The sequence below is a fragment of the Lutra lutra genome, chromosome 17 (genome assembly GCF_902655055.1).
Source record: "Lutra lutra chromosome 17, mLutLut1.2, whole genome shotgun sequence".
Classification (NCBI taxonomy): domain Eukaryota; kingdom Metazoa; phylum Chordata; class Mammalia; order Carnivora; family Mustelidae; genus Lutra; species Lutra lutra.
The window spans coordinates 46,073,785-46,093,369 of NC_062294.1; the positions used below are offsets into that span (position 1 = coordinate 46,073,785).

Consider the following 19,585-nt stretch of genomic DNA (forward strand, 5'->3'; position numbering starts at 1 on the left):
TGGTGTCTGGGGAGGAACCACAAACTGGAAGAGGAGGAGGCTGGGTATCTTGGTGGAGGAGCCAGAGCCCCCAGGAAGAAACTGGACTTTGTGTGGAGCAGTAAGAGCTTGAAGGAGGAGGCTGAGTGCTTTGTGAAGGAACCAGGTGCTCTGGAACCAGTGCCTGGTGCCAACTCTGCCCCTCTGAGTCCCAGTTCTCAGGGCACAGTGCTCCAGCCCTTCCTGAGGACTTGGGTGTCCACAGGCCCTTAGGCTCCATGCTGAGTGTGGGTGATGAGGGTGGTGTGGGTGAGATGGGGTGCCTTGTTTCAGACCAAGCCAGTCAGTGGCCTCCATGTCAGCAGCCCTGGGGTCTGCTAAAGGGGGAGAGGGAAGAGTGCAGAGCGGGGGCCTCTGGGTTCATCAAGGCTCTGCCCTCCCAGCTTCTACAACTGAGAGCATCCCCTCCCCCGTCAGCCTCACCACACAGTAGCTGTGGCCAGGCCAGGGGGTTGATGAGGGCAGTGCTGGGGGCAGGCTGCCATTATTGACTCACCAGTCGGCCACACAGATCTCGATCTGGGCGCTGTCCAGCAGCTCCTGCCACACCCCCTCCATCACCAAGTCTACAAGCTGCCTCTTGAAGCACCATCTGGGAAGGGGAAGATGGTATAGGGATAAGGCAGAAAGCCACAGCCCAGAAATCACGTCCTCCAAGAAGCCCCCCTCCCTCCACAACCCTGTCTGAAGCAGCAGCCCCTCAGGGTTTGCTCTACTGGACAAGATGTAGGATGGGCCGGGCATGCCCACTGGCCTCTCCCATCCCTCCCCCATTCTCCACCAGGCTCTGGGCTCCAGGAGGCTGACCTGTATGTCTCTAGTATTTGTGGGGACTGGAACATGAGTACAAATGGAGGCCCACACTGAGCAGGGAGTTCTGGAGCCTCCTAATAAAGTGCAGAGGCCCAAAGGCTACGGTTGAACTGCCTGTAGTTTCCCCTACCCTCCCCTTCCTGCTGGGTCAGCCAATGGGAGTGCTAACAGGAGAGCGAAGGGCGAGAGGAGAGTAAAATCGGGTTATTTAGCCTCCCAGCTCCCTCCAAGGGATCAGTGTAGGACTGCTGTGTCTCCCCACGAAAGGGCACAGCTCCGTGTGCCCCTCTCCTCACAGCCTTCCCTGTCTATGGTTCAGGAACTGCTTCCTCCCCTTATCCTTGTCAGGTCTCCAGCCAGTAATGACCCTTTCCCTCTCCGTTGCTAGCCTGGGGTTCATGGAGTATCCCTTATGGTCTGCCCTCACTTTTGTAAACAGTGCTTCTCCCCTGATTTGAATATGCCATCTAAAGATCTAAATGTGAAGGATAAAACTGTGAAGTTACTGGAAGAGATTATGAGAGAATACAGTTAGGATCTAAGGGTAGGGAAGGATTTTTTCACGCAGAATTTCAAAAACAGTCTCTAAAGCAAAGAAGAATTTGATCATAGGAAAATGACGAAGAACACCATGGACACAGTTAATACAGATGGTAGAGGCGGAGATGCCAGGATGGACAAGGGGCTAACATCTAAGATACACAAGGGGTTCTTGTATATCAGCAAGAATGAGACATCAACCCTAATTTGAAAATATGAGTGGGCGATTTCCAAAAGATGGAATGCAAAAAGCTAACAAGCACACGAAGAGCTGCTTTATTAGTAGTAAATCGAAACATGCAAGTTAAAACATCAGTGAGACATCACTTCCACTCCTAATATACTGCAACTACTAGAAAGTTGGATAATGCCACAGGGGAATGGTTGAACACGGGGGGAGGGAGCGAGGACAATGGGTATAGGTTGAACATGGAGGGAGGGAGGACGATGGGTATGGAGTGTGAGAAGAAAGAGAATCAATCCGTCAGCTGTTCTGATGTCTTCGTGGAATTTGTCACAGTCAGTAGCTCTGGAGCCAGATTACCTGGGTTCAAATCCCAGCGCCACCATTTATTGGTGTTGGCTACCCTTTGTGCCTGTTTCCTATTAACAGATGGAGATAAGGCTATCCATGTCACAGGGCTGTTGCCAGGATTCAAAGAGTTATACGTAAAGCAGTTATATGTAAGTCCTCTAAAGGTTTGTTGTTTTGTTGTCATCATTATTTTACTGTTTATGTGTTTAATGTCTCACCCCGCCCCTTTCGGAATTCCCCATTTCTGAATTTTCCCTGTATCTCTGGCATATAAAACAGTGCCTGCTAGCTGGCAGGCCCTCAACAGATATTTGACAACTATCTGACTCACTGAATAAATGAATGAGGGAAGGAGAGGGTGAAAGTGAGTGAGGGTGAGGATGAGGATGAGGACGGAGGGTAGGGTCCCTCTCCCTCCTCCCAGCCCTTGCCCCAGGGCTCAAGGGCAACTCACTGGAAAGAAGTCACGAAGCAGGTCTGGGAAGGAGCCCCCGGCACCAGCGTTAGGTTCTTCTCCACGGCCCAGCCGTTCCCGCCGTGCTCCACCTCCCAGCCTCTGAAACCCTCTGGGATACAACACGTCGGAAAACGAGGCATTCACCTGCAGCTCGTCCAGCCGACAGCCCGCCACCATCCAGCTTGCCCCGCCCACAAACTCCTCCCTCTCGCGCTCCACCCCCGGTTTCTCCACCCCCCCAGGCCCCGCCTCCCGGCCGCCGGCACTCCTCGTCCCACCCCACACCCACGTCACTCAGCCCTGCTCATCCACTCAGCTTCTCCTCAGCTCCACTCGACCCCGCCCCCAGCTCTCTCTTCAGCTCCCTCCATCTGCTCGGCTTCTCCTTGGCTCCGCCCCGGGCTTGTGACATCATGGCCCCACCCCCTCCTACCAAAGCCCTCTGTCTCCCGCCCTGGGCCCGCTCAATCGCTCGGTTTCTCTCTTCTCACCGGCCCTCAGGGCAACTTTATAGTTCTATGCAAGCTCCGCCCCCGCCAGCGCCTGCTCAGCTTTTCCTCAACCTTTCCTGACTCCTCCCTCCTGAGCCCGGCTCACTGAGTCTACAGTCCCAGTCTGAGTCATTCCTGCCAGGGCCCTTGGCTCGTCCAGCTCTGGGTCGCCCATCAACGTCGTCGTCCTCCACAGCCCACAGCACCTGGCCCCGCCCACCCACTCCATCTCTTTCCCAGACCCGCGGGCAAGTTTCACAGGAGCCTCTTCCCTCGGCCACGCCCCCTCGGTTCCTGCCCTGGCCCGCCCCGTCTCGTGCATCCAGACCACGCCCACTCTGCCTGGCCCGACGCCCCATCCCACACAACACTTCGGTCTACCCGGCCCCGCCCCCGTACGCACGCTCTCCGCAGGAGTTGAAGATGAGGTTGCGGCCGAGGGGCGAGCGCAGGCAGTAGCGTGCCAGGGCGCAGAGCGGGAACTCCTCGTCCTCGCCGTTGGGCGGGCAGCGCTGGGCCACCGCGTAGAGTGCGCGGCCCTCGGCGCTGCGGTCGCGGGCCAGCTGCAGCAGCCACACGGTGGGCCCGTCCACCACGTCACGCCAGGCGCGGCACACTGCGCGGCAGCGCGTCACCAGGGCGCGCGGCGGCACGTGGCTCAGCACCTGCACCAGCAGCTCCGGGGGCAGCGCGTCCAGGGCTAGGGGCGGGTCCGCGGGCAGCCGCCGCCGCGAGGGCCGGGCGCCCATCTCGGGCCGCCAGAGACCTGCGGGTTGAGAGGGGTCACCAGATCAGGGCAGTTAGGCCTCCCTCACCTCTCCCAGGACACAAGGTCCCTGGGACTTGACCATGGCCCCACCAGCTCCAGTGGGGGACCGCGGGACTACCACGGCCCGTATAAACTGGGCACCTAGTTACTGCCAGTTGGCTCTGAAGGCGACTGGCTTCTCACCTTACCCCCTCGAGCAGAGGGGCCCTGGTCCAACCACGACTCCCTGGGGACTGCTAACCCCCGGCTTCCATATCAGGCCGGTACACTTGTGTCAGGCTAAGCACTCTACACATATGACCGTGAGCACAGAAAAAAACCGCTCCATACCCCAGCCTGTCCCAACCTCTCAGGCCTTGGAACTCATGAACTGTCTTCAGTTCATGAAATCTCTTCACTGAACATTCTTGTCACTTTAACCAAAACCCAGTCCTGTTCCCCGCCCTCCCCCCCCCCCCCGCCCTTCCAAGTGGTTAAATCTTGGCTCCTTGGTACTGCCTCCAGACCATTCTTCCCTCCTCCCCCAAACTCCCCCAGCTATGATCGCTGTGTCCTCAGAGTAGATGGGTCACTGCCCTGCCTTGTGCATCACGGGCTGATTCAGCTCACTACTCACTTCATGATTTTAGTTCTAGGCCTCCAGCCACTCAGGCTGCTCTTCTCAACATTCCACATCCAGACAGATGATCCTTCCTTCTGCCACCTGCTTCTCTGCTCCCTGACCTGCTCTCAGCCTTTCCCTTCCATGGTCACACCTAGACTTTTTCTTGGTGACCACAGACTCTTCGAGAAACTCAGTCTCAGGCAACTAGCTCACTCTCCACTCCTCACCCCTTTTCTCTCCAGCTCCTTTCTTCTAGTGCCCCAGACTGGCTTTCTCCCACACGTGACCCTGGTTCAATCCAGCCCAGTACCCAGTTTGAGGTGACTGAAGAACACACAATTCCATTGGCTGGTCTCCCTATCAGATTGTGAACTTGACCCTCAAGCTGGGAATGCTCTGTGGCAATCAGGTAACATGTGTTATCCACAGGCTCCTCCTCTCTCTAGATAACTCCTTCACACCTTCTCCCCCAACCCCTAGCTCATCACACCTCCTTCCACCTCTTCATTCTCCTTTTGCTTCTTATTTTGCAGAAAAAAAAAATTAGAAGCGATGAGAAGTGACCTTTCACAGGTGCCCACTCTGTCTACCACCCACCTGCCTTGGGGCCTCTGTGCTTTCCCACGATGACTGCTCGCACCCCTTCCGCCCACTCCAGGTCACAGTCTCACGGTTCTCGCTGTCTCCTGCGCCTTGGATTCCACCTCCGAACTCGATCATTCTCAGCTGCCCACACAGTATCATCCCCCTCCTGTGAAAACAAACTCTCTCTTGACTTCACCTCCCCTTCCGGCTATGGCCCCATTTCTTTGCTCCTCTTTACGGTAAAACTTCTCAAAAAAGTTGTCACCAGTCTCTGCCTCCAAATTTTCTCCTGCTGTTCTCTCTTCAACCTTCTCTAATCAGGCTCTGCCCCCTGCCCTGAAATGTCAAGGTCACCAATGACCCCTTAGGTGCTAAGTCAAAGTCAGGGTTCAGTCCTCACTTTGACACTGACACACTGAGTTTACTCCCACTTCACTTAGCTCCAAGCCACGATACGCTCTGGACCCCTTCCATTCGCCTGGTGGCTCCTAGTGAGTTTCTGGCTGTTCACCCTCCGTCTGATCTGGCAATGTGAGAGACTGGTGTTTAAACCTCCTGTATTCTCCACCACTACTCACTCCCTTGGGGATCTCACCCATTCATACACCTCCCTCCTGGCCCATCACTGTCTTTCTGCTGCTTTCCCCAGTCGTCTGTAACTCACTAGTAGCCACTAGTAACTCACTAGTAACTTACTAGTATGAGCACCTGAGTCAGGTCTTGTCCCTGTGTTGCTCGGAAACCCCCCACCCCGGGGGGGCTGCCATCCCACTCTGGATAAAGGCAGAGTCCTCACTGTGGCCCACTAGGCCCCACACAGTCTGTCCCCATCACCTGCTTGCCCTAATCTCCCCATCACCCGCTCTGTCCAGCCATACGAGCCTGCACACCTCAGGCCCTTTGTACAGGCTCTTCCCTCCACTTGGATTCAGAGGATTTCTATGCTCGCCTCCACACTTCAAGTCTTTGTTCAGATGTCAGCTTCTCCATGAGCCCATCTTTAGCCACCCTATTTCAGGGCCTCATGACCACCCCCTACTCCCCCTTCCCTTTTCCTTATTGTGTATTTCCCTAAAGCTCTCATCACCTCTTAATACATCACACACATAAGTATATGTAATTTACTTAATACCTTTTTAAAAAATATATTTTATTAAAGATTTTATTTATTTATTGGACAGAGAGAGAGATCAAAAGTAGGCAGAGGCAGGCAGAGAGAGGGGGGAGGCAGGCTCCCCGCTGAGCAGAGATCCTGATGTGGGGCTCGATCCCAGGACCCTGAGATCATGACCTGAGCCGAAGGCAGAGGCTTAACCCACTGAGCCACCCAGGTGCCCCTAAAAAATATTTTATTTTAAAGTAATCTCTACACCCAACATGGGGTTCAAACTCACAACCCCAAGATCAAGAGTCAAACGCTCTACTGAGCCAGCGGGGTGCCTACTTTATACCTTCCTCACCATGAGGGCATGTCTGTTGCTTGCTTTGCATACTGGGTAACAGTGTCCACACCAGTGTCCGACACATAATAAGTGTGCAATGAAGAGATGTTAAGTGAACGAACCAACAAATCATCACTTCAGAAACCCACTCCACAGATGAGGAAACTGGGGCACAGGAAGGTGAAACATCTTTAAGGAGAACTCAGTGACTAGGCTCAGACCTAGTGAGAAACTCATTTCATCTTCCCCACTGGGGTGGAACAGCCTGGCAATGAATGCCTCCTGGCTGGATGCTGCCGGCTTGGGTTCAAGTTCCCGCCCTGCCTCTAGCTAGTTCTTTGACCAAGGGCGTGTCCCTTAATCTCTCTGTGTTCTGAGAACGAGGATATTAACAGTACCTACTGCACGGGGTTGTTTTAAGGACAAAACGGGTTAATATTTGTAAAGCACTTAAGAAAAATCGCTGGTGCCTCAGAAATAAGAGGGATATTCAATTAATATTGAACACTAAATTATGTTAGTTGCTATTATTATTACACATCATAAAAGAATGATGAACAGCATTTAGCTACAGTGTTTTCATCTGGTGACATTTATTGGGCCTTTATGAAGCCACTGGGCTAACCATTAGAGCTGGGGCATCTCGTGGAATCCCATCATCTTGTTTAATGGGCAAAACCATCACAGGAGGCTGCCCTGGGTTAAGAGACTTCAATGATCTAATGCTTGTTATGCTGTCTAATGTCTGTAAGTGCTCAACTCATGACAGTTGTTATTATTTTTAAATAAGCTGAATAAGGTTTTGTTAAGGGGCGCCTGGGTGGTGCAGTCAGTTAAGCAACTGTCCCTTGGTTTTGGCTCAGGTCATGATCTTGGGGTCGTGAGATTGAGCCCTGTGTCGGGGATCCGCTCTCAGAATGGAGTCTACTTGAGATTCTTTCTCCCTCCGCCCCTCCTGCTTTTGCTCTTTCTCTCTCAAATAAATAAATAAATCTAAGAAAGGAAGGAAGGAAGGAAGGAAGGAAGAAAGAAAGAAGGAAGGAAGGAAGGAAGGAAGGAAGGAAGGAAAGAAAGAAAAGGAAAGAAAGAAAGAAAGAAAGAAACTTGTATCTGGCTAGTGATCCACAGACATGGCAAAATGTCAGAACACCCCCTTTACCCTGGTGCAGAGTGACTGGTTATAAGACAGGCTTTAAGAAACAGGGTGTAATCCCCCCCCCCGCAAGTGGTTCTTAATTGCCTTAGGAATTAGCTGCCATTTAATAGTAAGTCCACCAGTTTGCCTGTCATGGACATGAAACTCACCAGAGTGTGGTTCCCTTGCTTGGCTTGCCTTAAGACTGTGCTGGTTTCTGGCAAACAAGGGATCTCTGGAGCTGGGGTGGCCCCCTTACAAAATGAGAGCAGACAGGCTTCGCCAAGGAACAAGGACCTTATGAGCCGTGAATATACAAAATCCTTGTTTGAAATGCTCCGCTGAGGGCCATAAGAAGCCTCATGGCCACCACGTCCACATGGCTTAATGCCGACCGCTGGCTGGGTCAGTATGGGACAGGTAAGGCATGACATGCCCTGCTGTCCGAGTGTCTGGGACTGTGTGTGTTTGGGGGGCAGCTATGTTGGTGGCTGGCACAGTGACTGGGGGTGCTAATAATATACAGTTTCTAGGACCCACAATGCTATGCCGACCAAAGCAGCCATAATAAGATAGCTTATCTGACATGGTCTGCTAGGACTTGACCACTCTCCATTGCCCACACCCTTCTCCTTGACGCCGGTAGACCTCTGTGACCGCTTCAACTTTCAGAGCGCCATAGATGTGACATGGCTAAGGGATTTCCAAGGCTGGGTCATAGAAGAAGATACAGCCAACAGCCACCACCTGACTCTCTCGGGACGTGTGCCATGGGAGCCCTGAGTCCAGTGGAGTGCTGCTCAACATTTAACAGCTCGCTCTCCAGGAGAAAAAAAGAATCTGGGTTCGTAGCGTTGGCTGACATCTAGGTAAATACACTTACCGTGACTGATCACAAGCTACCAACGTCAAGTCCCTGAACCGAGGAGCTGGAGAGCTGCCCACAGTCTGCTCTCAGAAGCCCAAGCAAACCGCACACCACATACACCCCAGCCCCAGTCACCGCTGAAGTCTGGCTGAGTCTGAAGTCTGAAGAGACCCAGGGAAGGCAGAGAAGTGCCTGGGGAGCCCCAGCTGTTCAAGTCCCATTCTAGGGGCTAGACACAGTGGGGGATAAGCCTTCCGATGACCCAGCCCCAGCCACAGTCAGACGGCGCTGCACACAAGCCCCTAAGAACTGCAAAGCTGAGCCCAGCCATTCCCCAGAGGCATGAAATAATAAAATAAAGGTTATAGTTTTAAGTTGCTGTGTTTTGAGTAGTCTGTGAGGCAGCACTAGCTAAAAGGGACAGGCTCTGCGACCTGCATGTCGTGGGATGGGTACCTTCCACAGGGCACGATCCTGCCCCAAATCCCAAAAGAGCCCCTGAGGAGAAACAGTGGGTGTCCTGACTGCAGGTGCAGACCAATCTGGGTTCAAATCCTGATTATCCACGTCCTGCCTAGGAAATGTATTTTTCTCCTTTGAACGTAGGAAATGTAATTCAGGAATAGCGTTTCTTTGGTTTCTTTGATTGTTTGTTTTAAAATCATGCCGCTTTTAAGTACTGACCACTGGTTTATTATTACTTTTAAATTCCAAAATCGACTTTATTTTTATTTGTTGCCTGTTCCATAAGGCTAATTCTTTATCTCCATTTTTTTTTTTTTTTTTTGGTGGTAAAATTCACATAACATAAGATTTTTACTATCCTAAGGGGCTCCTGGGTGGCTCAGTTGGTTAAGCATCTGCCTTCGGCTCAGGCTCCTGGGATGAAGCCCTGGGGTGGGCTCCCCGCTCCCTACCCCTCCCCCTGCTTGTGTGTGCTCTCTCTCTCTCTCAAGTAAATAAATAAAATCTTTTTTAAAAATTTACCATCGTAAGCATTCTAAGTGTACAGTTCAGTGGTTTTAAATATATTCATCTGCGGGGCACCTGGGTGGCTCCGTGGGTTAAGCCTCTGCCTTCGGCTCAGGTCATGATCTCGGGATCCTGGGATCAAGCCCTGCATTGGGCTCTCTGCTCAGCAGGGAGCCTACTCCCGCCCCCCCCCCACCGCCTACTTGTGATCTCTGTCAAATAAATAAAATCTTTAAATATAGGGGTGCCTGGGTGGCTCAGTGGGTCAAGCCGCTGCCTTCGGCTCAGGTCATGATCTCAGGGTCCTGGGATCGAGCCCCGCATCGGGCTCTCTGCTCAGCGGGGAGCCTGCTTTCCTCTCTCTCTCTCTCTCTGCCTGCCTCTCTACCTACTTGTGATCTTTGTCTGTCAAATAAATAAAATATTTAAAAAAAAATATATATATATATATATATTCATCTGCACCATCAGCACCATCCATCCCCAAAACTCTTTTCGACCTAGTAAATCAGTCATTCCCCACGCCCCTCCCCACCTGCCCCCAATAACCACGCTTCTCCTTTCTGTCTGTAGGAGTTGGGCTACTCTAAGTAACTCACAGAATAGGAATAATCATACGGCATTTGTCTTTTTTTGATTGGCCTATTCGTTAGCATAATGTCCTCAAGGTTCATCCCTGCTGTAGCCCATGTCGGAATTCCCTTCCTTTTTGAGGCTGAATAATATTCCATTTTGCTTATTCATTTATCTGCTGATGGACATGGATGTCTTCCATGTTACAGATATTCCGACTATAGGTATTTTTGTTGGTGTAATACATTTCTTTGGTATTATTTAATCTCTGGTATCTTTTGCATCTTGAGATTGTGATCGATGACTTGATGACTTATTTCATGGTGACCACGTGGCTCAGTTGGAGCGTGTGACTTTTGATCTCAGGGTTGTGAGCTCAAGCCTCACATTGGGTGTAGAGATAACTTAAAAATAAAATCTTAAAAAAAATTCTCTGCCAAGAGAATTTCAGGCAGCATTAAAAATTCTAACCAAGCACAGGGTGCCTGCGTGGCTCAGTCGGTTAAGCATTTGCCTTTGGTTCAGGTCATGATCCCGGGGTCCTGGGATAAGCCCCGAGTTGGGGCTCAGTGGGGAGTTTTCTTCTCCCTCTCCCTCTGCCCCTTCCCTCTCCCATGCTCGCTCTCAAATAAATAAATGAAATCTTAAGGGAAAAAAATCTATTAAAAAATTCTAGGGATGCTCAGTCTATTTATCTATTATTTATTAAAAAAATCCCTGGGTGGCTCAGTCGGTTAAGCATCTGCCTTCTGCTCAGGTCATGACCACAGGGTCATGGGATTGAGTCCCATCGGGCTCTTTGCTCCACAGGGAGCCTGCTTCTCCCTCTCCCTGCCTCTCCCCCTGCTTGTGCTCTCTCTCTCTGTCAAATAAATAATAAATAAAATCTTTAAAAAAATCTAACCAGGCAGAGGTATACTCATGTAGAAAGCACTTTTGTTTCTGTTTCCTGACCTGAGGGCTGACTATATGTGTGTATTTACTTGTAAATATTCATCAGGCTGTACAGCTTAGGTACTCTCTGTAAAAGGTTTAGTCAAAAACAGTAACAATAAAAAGAGATGGGAGTCCATGGAAAGGAACAAAAAGATGTCCAGAAAGCCCTCCCCAGAGTTCTCAAACAAAATATGGCTCTATTCAAAATAAAGGCACCCCTGGAAACGAGTAAGCTAGCTTATCTCTCTCTCCAGCAGTTCCTCAAATTGTGTAGGACCAGAGACCTTTCCATAGTGACTGGAAAACTTTGCCCCAAAATATCTCCATGACTCAGTGATGATACCATTGACACGGTGTTTTGCTGGAGTACACTCACAATAACCATTATTTTATGATTTTTTTTTCTTCTGGCTCTGGGAATTGCCGGGGCACACGGGTCAGCATTCTCTGGGGCTTGCGTGCACTTGGCCTCAAGCAGTGGTGGGGTGGGGTCGGCCCCCAGCTCTTGGATCCGGAAGACTCAGCCGGGGGCCTGCACAGCTGGGGCTCGGTCCGCAGGCTCTTCTCTCTATCCAAACGGTCTCTCCAGCTACAGCACACTTCTGACACAGACGAAATAGTAGAATGTCATCTTCAAGGTTCCTGATTCATTACATGGTCTTCATTGTATACGGTGTTTGGGCTTCATTGATTTTATGACTTAATTTGTATGGGTTTTCATCTTTATTAATTTTAGCAGTTTTTAGTTGATGGGAAAAAAACAATTTTGTTGATTTTATCAGCTCATAGTCTACTAGACTAACTTACGGGTAACCCGTATATATTTATCAACGTATGTTTCCACTTGCTGTGATACGGATACATTTTTGTACTTGACTTGTCATTTCACTAACTTCTTTTATGAAAATGGAAGACCGAACACGGAAGACTTACTATGAGGATTGATACTTCAGAATCAGGCAAGCAATATACCCAGGAAGGGGCAGAATCAGCATTTGAACCCAGATCGTCTGCCTTTAGTGGGAGCGCCTGATCACCACCTGTCCTGCTGGGGGCAGCAGACCCACGTCCTGAAAACCCTCAGAGGTTCCTTGCCCTCCACAAATGGGTTCTGATAGGCTTTACAGACACGGAATCTTCCACAGGTGGGTCTTTTATCTCCCCGGGACTGTATAATGAAAATTTTCAAAGTTGAAATAATTACACAGGGACCCTAACTCCTAAGAGGGGCAGTGACAATACCCACACATATTTTTTTAGCCTGATACACCTTCCCTGTCCCTCCTACCCACCGATTTCCACCCCAGGGCCACCGCTAATCTGCTGTCACTGTAATCATTCTTTTCTGGGATAGATGGAATATGGAATAAGTGGAATCCTATAATGTGCCAATCGTCAATAGCCTGCCTGACAGCTCCAAGTTGCCAAACTGCGGAGTTTGGCCTTTTAAATCTTTTTCCTGTGCCGGCTGACATGTTGAGTTTTTCCAGTAGAGGGAGCCAGAGGAACATTACATGAAGTTTTTTTTGTAGTTGTTTTTTGTTTTTGTTTCAGCTTCCAAATTTGGTTCCTTGGTTCCCCCAGGGCAGAAAGCTTCTCAGGCCCCCCTCCTGCAGTGTGCAGGCCTCTCCAGTGCCCCGCAGTCAGAGGCACCCCGCAGCCAGCCCCTTGCCGCATCCAGCTCAGGCGATTTCCTAGAGCCTGGAGTGAGACCCTTCCTTGTGTACTAGCTTCCCCAGCATCCCAGAGGATGGACTTCTGGCAAGTTCCAGCGGGTGCATTTCCATCAAGTTCAAGGTGCAGCACCAGAGGGCCTCCTTTGCCCTTTGTGAGGCTCCTCCAAGAGTGCTCAAACAAGGTCAGGGTCTGGGACTGTCATCTTCCTCAAGCTCTGTTGCTCCTTATGTTTCCTATTTCCATATTCTTTAGCATTCTCTATTTCTTAGTGGCTGTTTCCCTGCTATAATTAACAATTCTGTATATTTGGAGCACCTTGGTGGCTCAGTGGGTTAAAGCCCCTGCCTTTGGCTCAGGTCCTGATCTTAGGGTCCTGGGATAAAGCCCCACATCAGCTGTCTGCTCAGTGGGGAGCCTGCTTCCCCCTCTCTGCCTGCCTCTCTGCCTCCTTGTGATCTTTGTCTGTCAAATAAATAAATAAAATCTTTAAGAAAAATAATTCTGTATATTAAATATTCTCCCTCCAAATTACTCCGTGGTTCTGGTCTCCTGATTGGATTCTGATACATATAGTCGAGGCTCCTATGTCTTCTCTCCTTCTGGGTAACGTCTGTGTGATCCCCCGCACTGTTGCACTTATCAATCAGGAGTTTGATCCTTTTTAAAATTTTTATTATTATTTTTTTAAATATTTTTATTTATTTGACAGAGAGAGAGAGATCACAAGTACGAAGAGAGAGAAGGGAAGCAGACTCCCTGCTGAGCAGAGAGCCCGAAGTGGGACTCGATCCCAGGACCCTGAGATCATGACCCAAGCCAAAGGCAGAGGCTTAACCCACTGAGCCACCCAGGTGCCCAGAAGTTTGATCCTTTTTATTGCTGAGTACTATTCCATTGAACAGGTAAACCACAAGCTGTTTATCCATTCACCACTATGGACACTGGGTTGTTTCCCGCTTGGGGCTACTATGAATAAAGCTGTTGGGACGCCTGGGTGGCTCAGTCAGTTAAATGTCTGCCTTCAGCTCAGGTCATGATCTCAGGGTCCTGGGATCAGGGCTCCGTGCCGGGGTTGGGGGGGAGCCTGCTTCTCCCTCTCCCTCTGCTTATATTCTCGTTGTGTCAAATAAATAAACAAAATCTAAAAATATATATATAAAACTGCAATGAACATTCATGTACAAGCTTTTGTGTGGACATATGTTTTCATTTTTCGTGAGTAACTACCTAGGATTGAAATTGTTGGACCATAGAGTAAGTGTATATTTCACTTTACAAGAAAACACGCAGTAGTTTTTTTCAGCACAGTTGTGCCATTTGCCTTCCCATCAACAATGGAGGAGACAGGCCGTTGCCAGCACCTGCTATTGTCAACTGTCTTTTTAATTTTTGACAAAATGGCTTGTTTATAATGCCTTTGGGAGAGTTTCCTCTACCTGACATTTTCCCTTATTAATTTTAAGCCTCTGCTCTTGAATTGTGCTGCTGCTGTGGTTTCTAACCTGCAACATATGGGTTACATAAGAATCAGCAGTCAGACAAGATCAAAATTCTTTGCTCTTTAGAATTATTTGCATGTTCAAAGATTGAGTGTGGCTTCCCCTTCAAGCAGGCAGACCGAGCTATTGATAACCAGGGCCTGTATTAGCTTTTATTAGTCTCTGTAGAATTTTTTTTCTTTTTTAAAGATTTTATTTATTTGACAGACAGAGATCACAAGTAGGCAGAGAGGCAGGCCGGCGTGTGGGGGGCGGGGTGCAAGAGGGGGGAAGCAGACTCTCTGCTGAGTAGAGAGCCAGATGTGGGCTCAATCCCAACACCCTGGGATCATGACCTGAGCTGAACGAAGGCAGAAGCTTAACCCACTGAGCCACCCAGGCACCCCTTAGGTAGATTTTTTAAAATTTTTTATTTCAGAGAGAGAACTCAGGCAGGCAAGCATGAGCAGGGGGAGGGGCACTGGGAGAGGAAGAAGCAGACTCCCTGCTGGGCTGAACTGGGGCTCTATCTCACAACCCCTGAGCTGAGACCAAGAGTCTGGCACTCAATGGACTGAGCCACCCAGGTGACCCAGTTTTGGGTAGAATTTTTTTTTTTTTTTTTTTTTTTTAAACCATCCCTGCTGGGTGAATGTGGCTCTGGGGTAGCTTAGCCTGGCAATCAGAACAAGGGCTGGGTTTGAGCCCCCGCTCACACCACTAGCCCTGGCTGGCCTCATAATAACAGTCATATTGTGCCTGGTCCTGTGCTAGAGGCTCTGTCAATAGCATCCCAGGAATACCAAGTTCAAATGCTACGACAATCCTAAATGAGGCCACTGGGTGGAAGAAAACAGGGAGTGGTGGAAGCCGGCGAATCAGAGGGTGCAGCGAGCCTGAAGGCTGTGCTCTGGCGAATTTACCACCAAGTAGGAAGATGGGCCCACTTTGGCCACATCTTGCAGTTTTTCAATAGAAACTGGAAATCCCGGTTTTTATGTGATTCACCCAGTTTTTCAATGTTAGCAATGCATAAAAGAAGAAAAATGAAAGCACAGTATGGCCCAGAGAAGACCGATCTGCATACTCAGGAACTGAATGAGTGTGGCCATTTTGTGACTTCTGTCTTATCCCAGCTGATCTTCATACCATGAGGAAACTGAGGCCCAGGGAGGCAAAATGACTCACATAAGGCCACATAGAAGTCAGAAGTGGAGTGGGGATTGGAATCTGGGCAGTCTGATCTCCCTCTCAAAGGGTATCCTCTCTAGGGACAGCAAAGGCATGAAAAAATAAAGTGAACGGAAGGGAGCCCATCAACCAGAAAGAAATGTCACTAGATTTCAGAAAGACAGAAAGCAGACAGAAGTGTCAGGGCTAGGACTGAACTCAAAGTGGGGAAAAGGAAGCCTCAAGGACCTCCAGAGGCTTTGGACCCACAGTCAGGGGTCCCAAGGCAGGGGGTGGGCAGGCTAGGGTAGGCATTCAGGTCAGGAGTGAGAGGGCAGAGTGAGGACAGAGGTTAGTCCATCTTTGAAAAAAACTGTGCCTTGGGGCTCCCTGCTCCCTCTCCTCCCACCTTCATGTTTTGCCACACAGATCTCAGGCTGCCCAACATTCACACCCAAGAAAAACAAAACCATACGGGATGACAGTTCTCTAAAGGAACTGGATGAAGCCTCTGAGATGTGCCCAGGCTGCTGGTGTCCCTGAGTGTAGCCCTTCCCATCCTGGCACCTGGGACTGAGCTCCCAGCAGAGACTGGCTTCCTCCATGCTATCACTAATAAGAGCTGTCTCAAAACATAGAGTTCTTGGTCATCTGTTCGACTGGACAAAGAGGCCAGTGGGAAATCAGGACTATATTTATAACAGCCCCAAATTTCATACCAGTTACTTAAAAAATTTTTTGTTTTGTTTTGTTAAGTAATCTCTACATCCAATGCGGAGCTTGAACTCACAACCCCAAGATCAAGAGTCACATGCTTTACCACCTGAACCAGCCGGGTGCCCCATCATACCAGTGACTTTGAAAAAGCCCCTTGCTTGTCTGAAAATGTGATTGGACAAGCAAGGATCACCAGATGCTTGAAGAAAACTAGCAGCCTGAGAGAGAAGTATTACGGTAAACAGGCAGAACTATAGTGAACCCCAGAGGAAAGACAGCAGTTCAGAGGGCCAAAGGAAGACATAAGGAAATTAGTACACAAGGCTGGCTTTAGGCTTCACAGGGATGTGACCTACACAGTCAACCATGGCCTTGCACTGCAGGGGTTCCATGCTTGCTGTAATGCTCTGCTGTTGTCAATGAGATATTTTCAATTGTTTTTAAACAAGGGTCCCACATATGCACTTTGCACTGGGCCCTGCAAATTATGTAGCTGGCCCTGAATACACTTAGATTAGAGAAGATATTCAAAACACAGTAAGAACAGGATATTATAAAAGGAAGAATGTCTTCTAGAAGAAAAAAATTTCCCAAAAATAGATTGGATAAGTTAGAAACAGGAAAATACTTCTCTCTCTCTCTCTCTCTTTTTTTTTTTTTTGAAAATACTTTTCTCAAAAGGGAAAAACTAAAGGGTTGCCTGGCTGGTTCAGTGAGTAGAGCATGAGACTCTCAATCTTAGGTGGTGAGTTTGAGCACCACATTTGGTATAGAGATTACTTAAAAAAAAAATCTTAAAAAAAAAAAAGAAAAAGTTAAAGCTATGACAAACTTCAGGAAAAACAAAAAACTGCTTAAGGAAGTCATGGTTTGGGGCACCTGGGTGGCTCAGTGGGTTAAAGCCTCTGCCTTTGGCTCAGGTCATGATCTCAGGGTCCTGGGATTGAGCCCCGCGTCGGGCTCTCTGCTCAGCGGGGAGCCTGCTTCCTCCTCTCTCTGCCTACTTGTGATCTCTGTCTCTCAAATAAATAAAATCTTAAAAAAAAAAAAAAAAGAAAGTCATGGTCCAAATATGCTATACACTAATTGTATCCATGTTATGTTCGTTTGATAAAGGGCAAGAAACAAAGAATCTATTTGACCTGGAGGCTACGGGTGTTCACCTTAGATAGAACTGTTTATTGGTTTTTCAGGAGAAAAAGATTGTATCTATGTATATAAATACACCAGACATATAGCATTGCGTAAATTTAAGGTGTATGTGTTGATTTGATACATTTATATACTGCAGTGTGATTACCACTTCAGCAGTAGCTAACACCTCTAATCATGTCACTTAATTATCATTTCTTTTTTGTGGTAAGAACATTTAAGATCCGGTCTCTTAGCATAAAGATTGTCTTCTCAACATTGGTGATAGGAAATCTGCATGGAAAAAGATGAGCTTAGGCCTCTACCTCATACCATATACAAATAACTCAAAATAAGCCACACACCTGAATGTAAGAGTTAAAACCGTAACATTTTTAGAAGAAAATAAGAGAAAAATCTCATGATCTTGGGTTAAGCAAAGACTTCTTAGCTATGAGCCCAAAAGTGTGATCCATGTAAGGAAAAAACTGATTAATAAAACATCTCCAAAATTGAAAACTTACACTTCAAAAGGCACCATTGAGAAAATGGAAAGAGAAGCTATAGATTGGCAGACTATGCCTTCAAGTCATATACCTGAATAAGGACTCGTATCCACAATATATAAAGAACACTTAAAATTCAACAGTAAGACAAACAAACCAATTTAAAAATAGACAAAAAATCCGAAGAGACATTTTGCCAAAGATAAACGTATGACTAACAAGCACATGAAAAGATGCTCAACGTCATTAGTCATCAAGGAAATGCAAATTAAAATCACAATGAGACACCATCTCATGCCCACCAGAATGGCTATTGTTCAAAAGATTGGCAAGTACCTGGAGAAACCGGAACCGCCACATGTTGTTGGTTGGAATGTAAAATGGTACAACCACTTTGGAAAACAGTGGGGGCAGATTCTTTAAAACGTGAACATTAAAAAAAAAAAAAAAAGGTTAAACATAAGCTTCCCATGAAACCCAGCAATTCTGCCATTATACTGTCATATACATATACATGTCATAAAGAATATGCTTTAAAAAAAAAAAACAACCAGGGGAAGCAAAAACACACGTCCACGCAAAGACTTGTGCATACGTTCATAGCAGCATTATCTACTGGAAACGATCCAAAGGTCCATCAACTGATGAATGGATAAACAAAATGTCGTCCATCCATACAATGGAACACTGGTCAGCAAGAAGAATGGAGTTCTGGTACACGCGACAATATGAATGAACCCCCAGACAGCATGCTAAGTGAAAAAAGCCCGACCCAAAAAGCCAATACATACTGTATGATGTATTTATATGAACTGCCCAAAAATGACATATCTAAAGTTACAGAAAGATTAGTAGTCGCCTGGGGCTGGGCTTGGAACAGGGAAATGACCACAAATAGACACAGGGGATATTTTGGAGGTGACAGAAACGCTTTAAAACTGGTGATGGCTGCACAGCCCTGTAAATTCACTAAAAATCACCGAATTGTACACTTTAAAGGGCTGACTTTCATGGTATGTAAATTACATCTCACTAAAGCTGTCACAAAAACCCTGGAAACTCCACAGTGAAAGCCTCTAAGACTTAAATATGGTAACAGAACAGACTGTAGACGTTATCAACCTTGACACTGTGAAAATAAATGTACAAGTAACAAAAGATGGGAAACGAAGGTGGGGGGCGGGGGAGACCGAGAGGCTTGGCTCACCTCCTGCCCATCCTGGGAATCAAAAGTTGCCAGAATAAAAAAGTTAGAAGTGAAGCATAAAATTTGAAGTTACAAAGGTCAATCTCAAATAATCTTTAAAATATAGAATTGTTAAAAATTGGTGGAGGGGTGAAGGCTAGGTACAGTCTCTCATGGCTCACGCTAACAGCTGATTCTGGATTCTTCTCTCTACTTCTCTGCCCCCATTTCCTTCTTTCTTTCTTTTTTTTTTTTTTTTTTAAAGATCTTATTTATTTACTTGACAGAGATCACAAGTAGGCAGAGAGGCAGGCAGAGAGAGAGAGAGGAGGAAGCAGGCTCTCTACGGAACAGAAAGCCTGATGTGGGGCTTGATCCCAGAACCCTGGGATCATGACCTGAGCTGAAGGCAGAGGCTTAACCCACTGAGCCACCCAGGTGCCCTCTGCCCCCATTTCATTATTACCCCTTCCGTGACCCAAGTGCCGTCTGGGTCAAGGCCATGCATAAAGTGGGAGGTAAATTTCCTTTGGCTTTTTGGTATATTTTAACTTAAATGCAATGAACATCACATGTCATAAAGCATATGCTTTTTTTAAAGAAAAAAAACAACCGACCGCCTAGTGCAGACTGTCACCATAGTTTACTTAAAATGTGATCAGTGAGAACTCGCCTGTGGTCCTGATGGGAGGATACACTGGTCTAGTCACGGTGGAAACTAGATGGGCATTTTTTTTTTACTGAAGTTGAAAATGCGCCTGTCCCATGACCCAGCAATTTGACCCCAGAGGCAGCAAACACACACTAGAATATTCATGACACGACTGTTTCTAATACCTCCAGTCTGGAAAGGATGGAGAGGTAAATTAAGGGAGTCACAGAACGGTACGTGACGTATCAATAAACAGGAGTTAACGACAAACACTCACAACGATATGGATGAGCTTCCAAAGATTCATTT

At 47.9% G+C, this 19,585-nt stretch overlaps 1 protein-coding gene across 5 annotated transcripts in view; it reads right to left on the bottom strand.

The window, feature by feature from the left end:
- FBXO17 (F-box protein 17) overlaps window positions 1–19,585 on the bottom strand; it is a 29,101-nt gene that overhangs the window by 4,550 nt on the left and 4,966 nt on the right. For 2 of the 5 annotated variants that reach the window (XM_047709697.1, XM_047709699.1), the window contains exons 2-4: window positions 3,279–3,641; window positions 2,382–2,493; window positions 536–631 (exon numbers count right to left, since the gene is read on the bottom strand). In XM_047709697.1, coding sequence (XP_047565653.1) covers window positions 536–631; window positions 2,382–2,493; window positions 3,279–3,624 — 554 coding nt within the window. In that variant the 5' untranslated portion in view covers window positions 3,625–3,641. The other 3 variants (XM_047709698.1, XM_047709700.1, XM_047709701.1) reach the window with 3 other exon arrangements.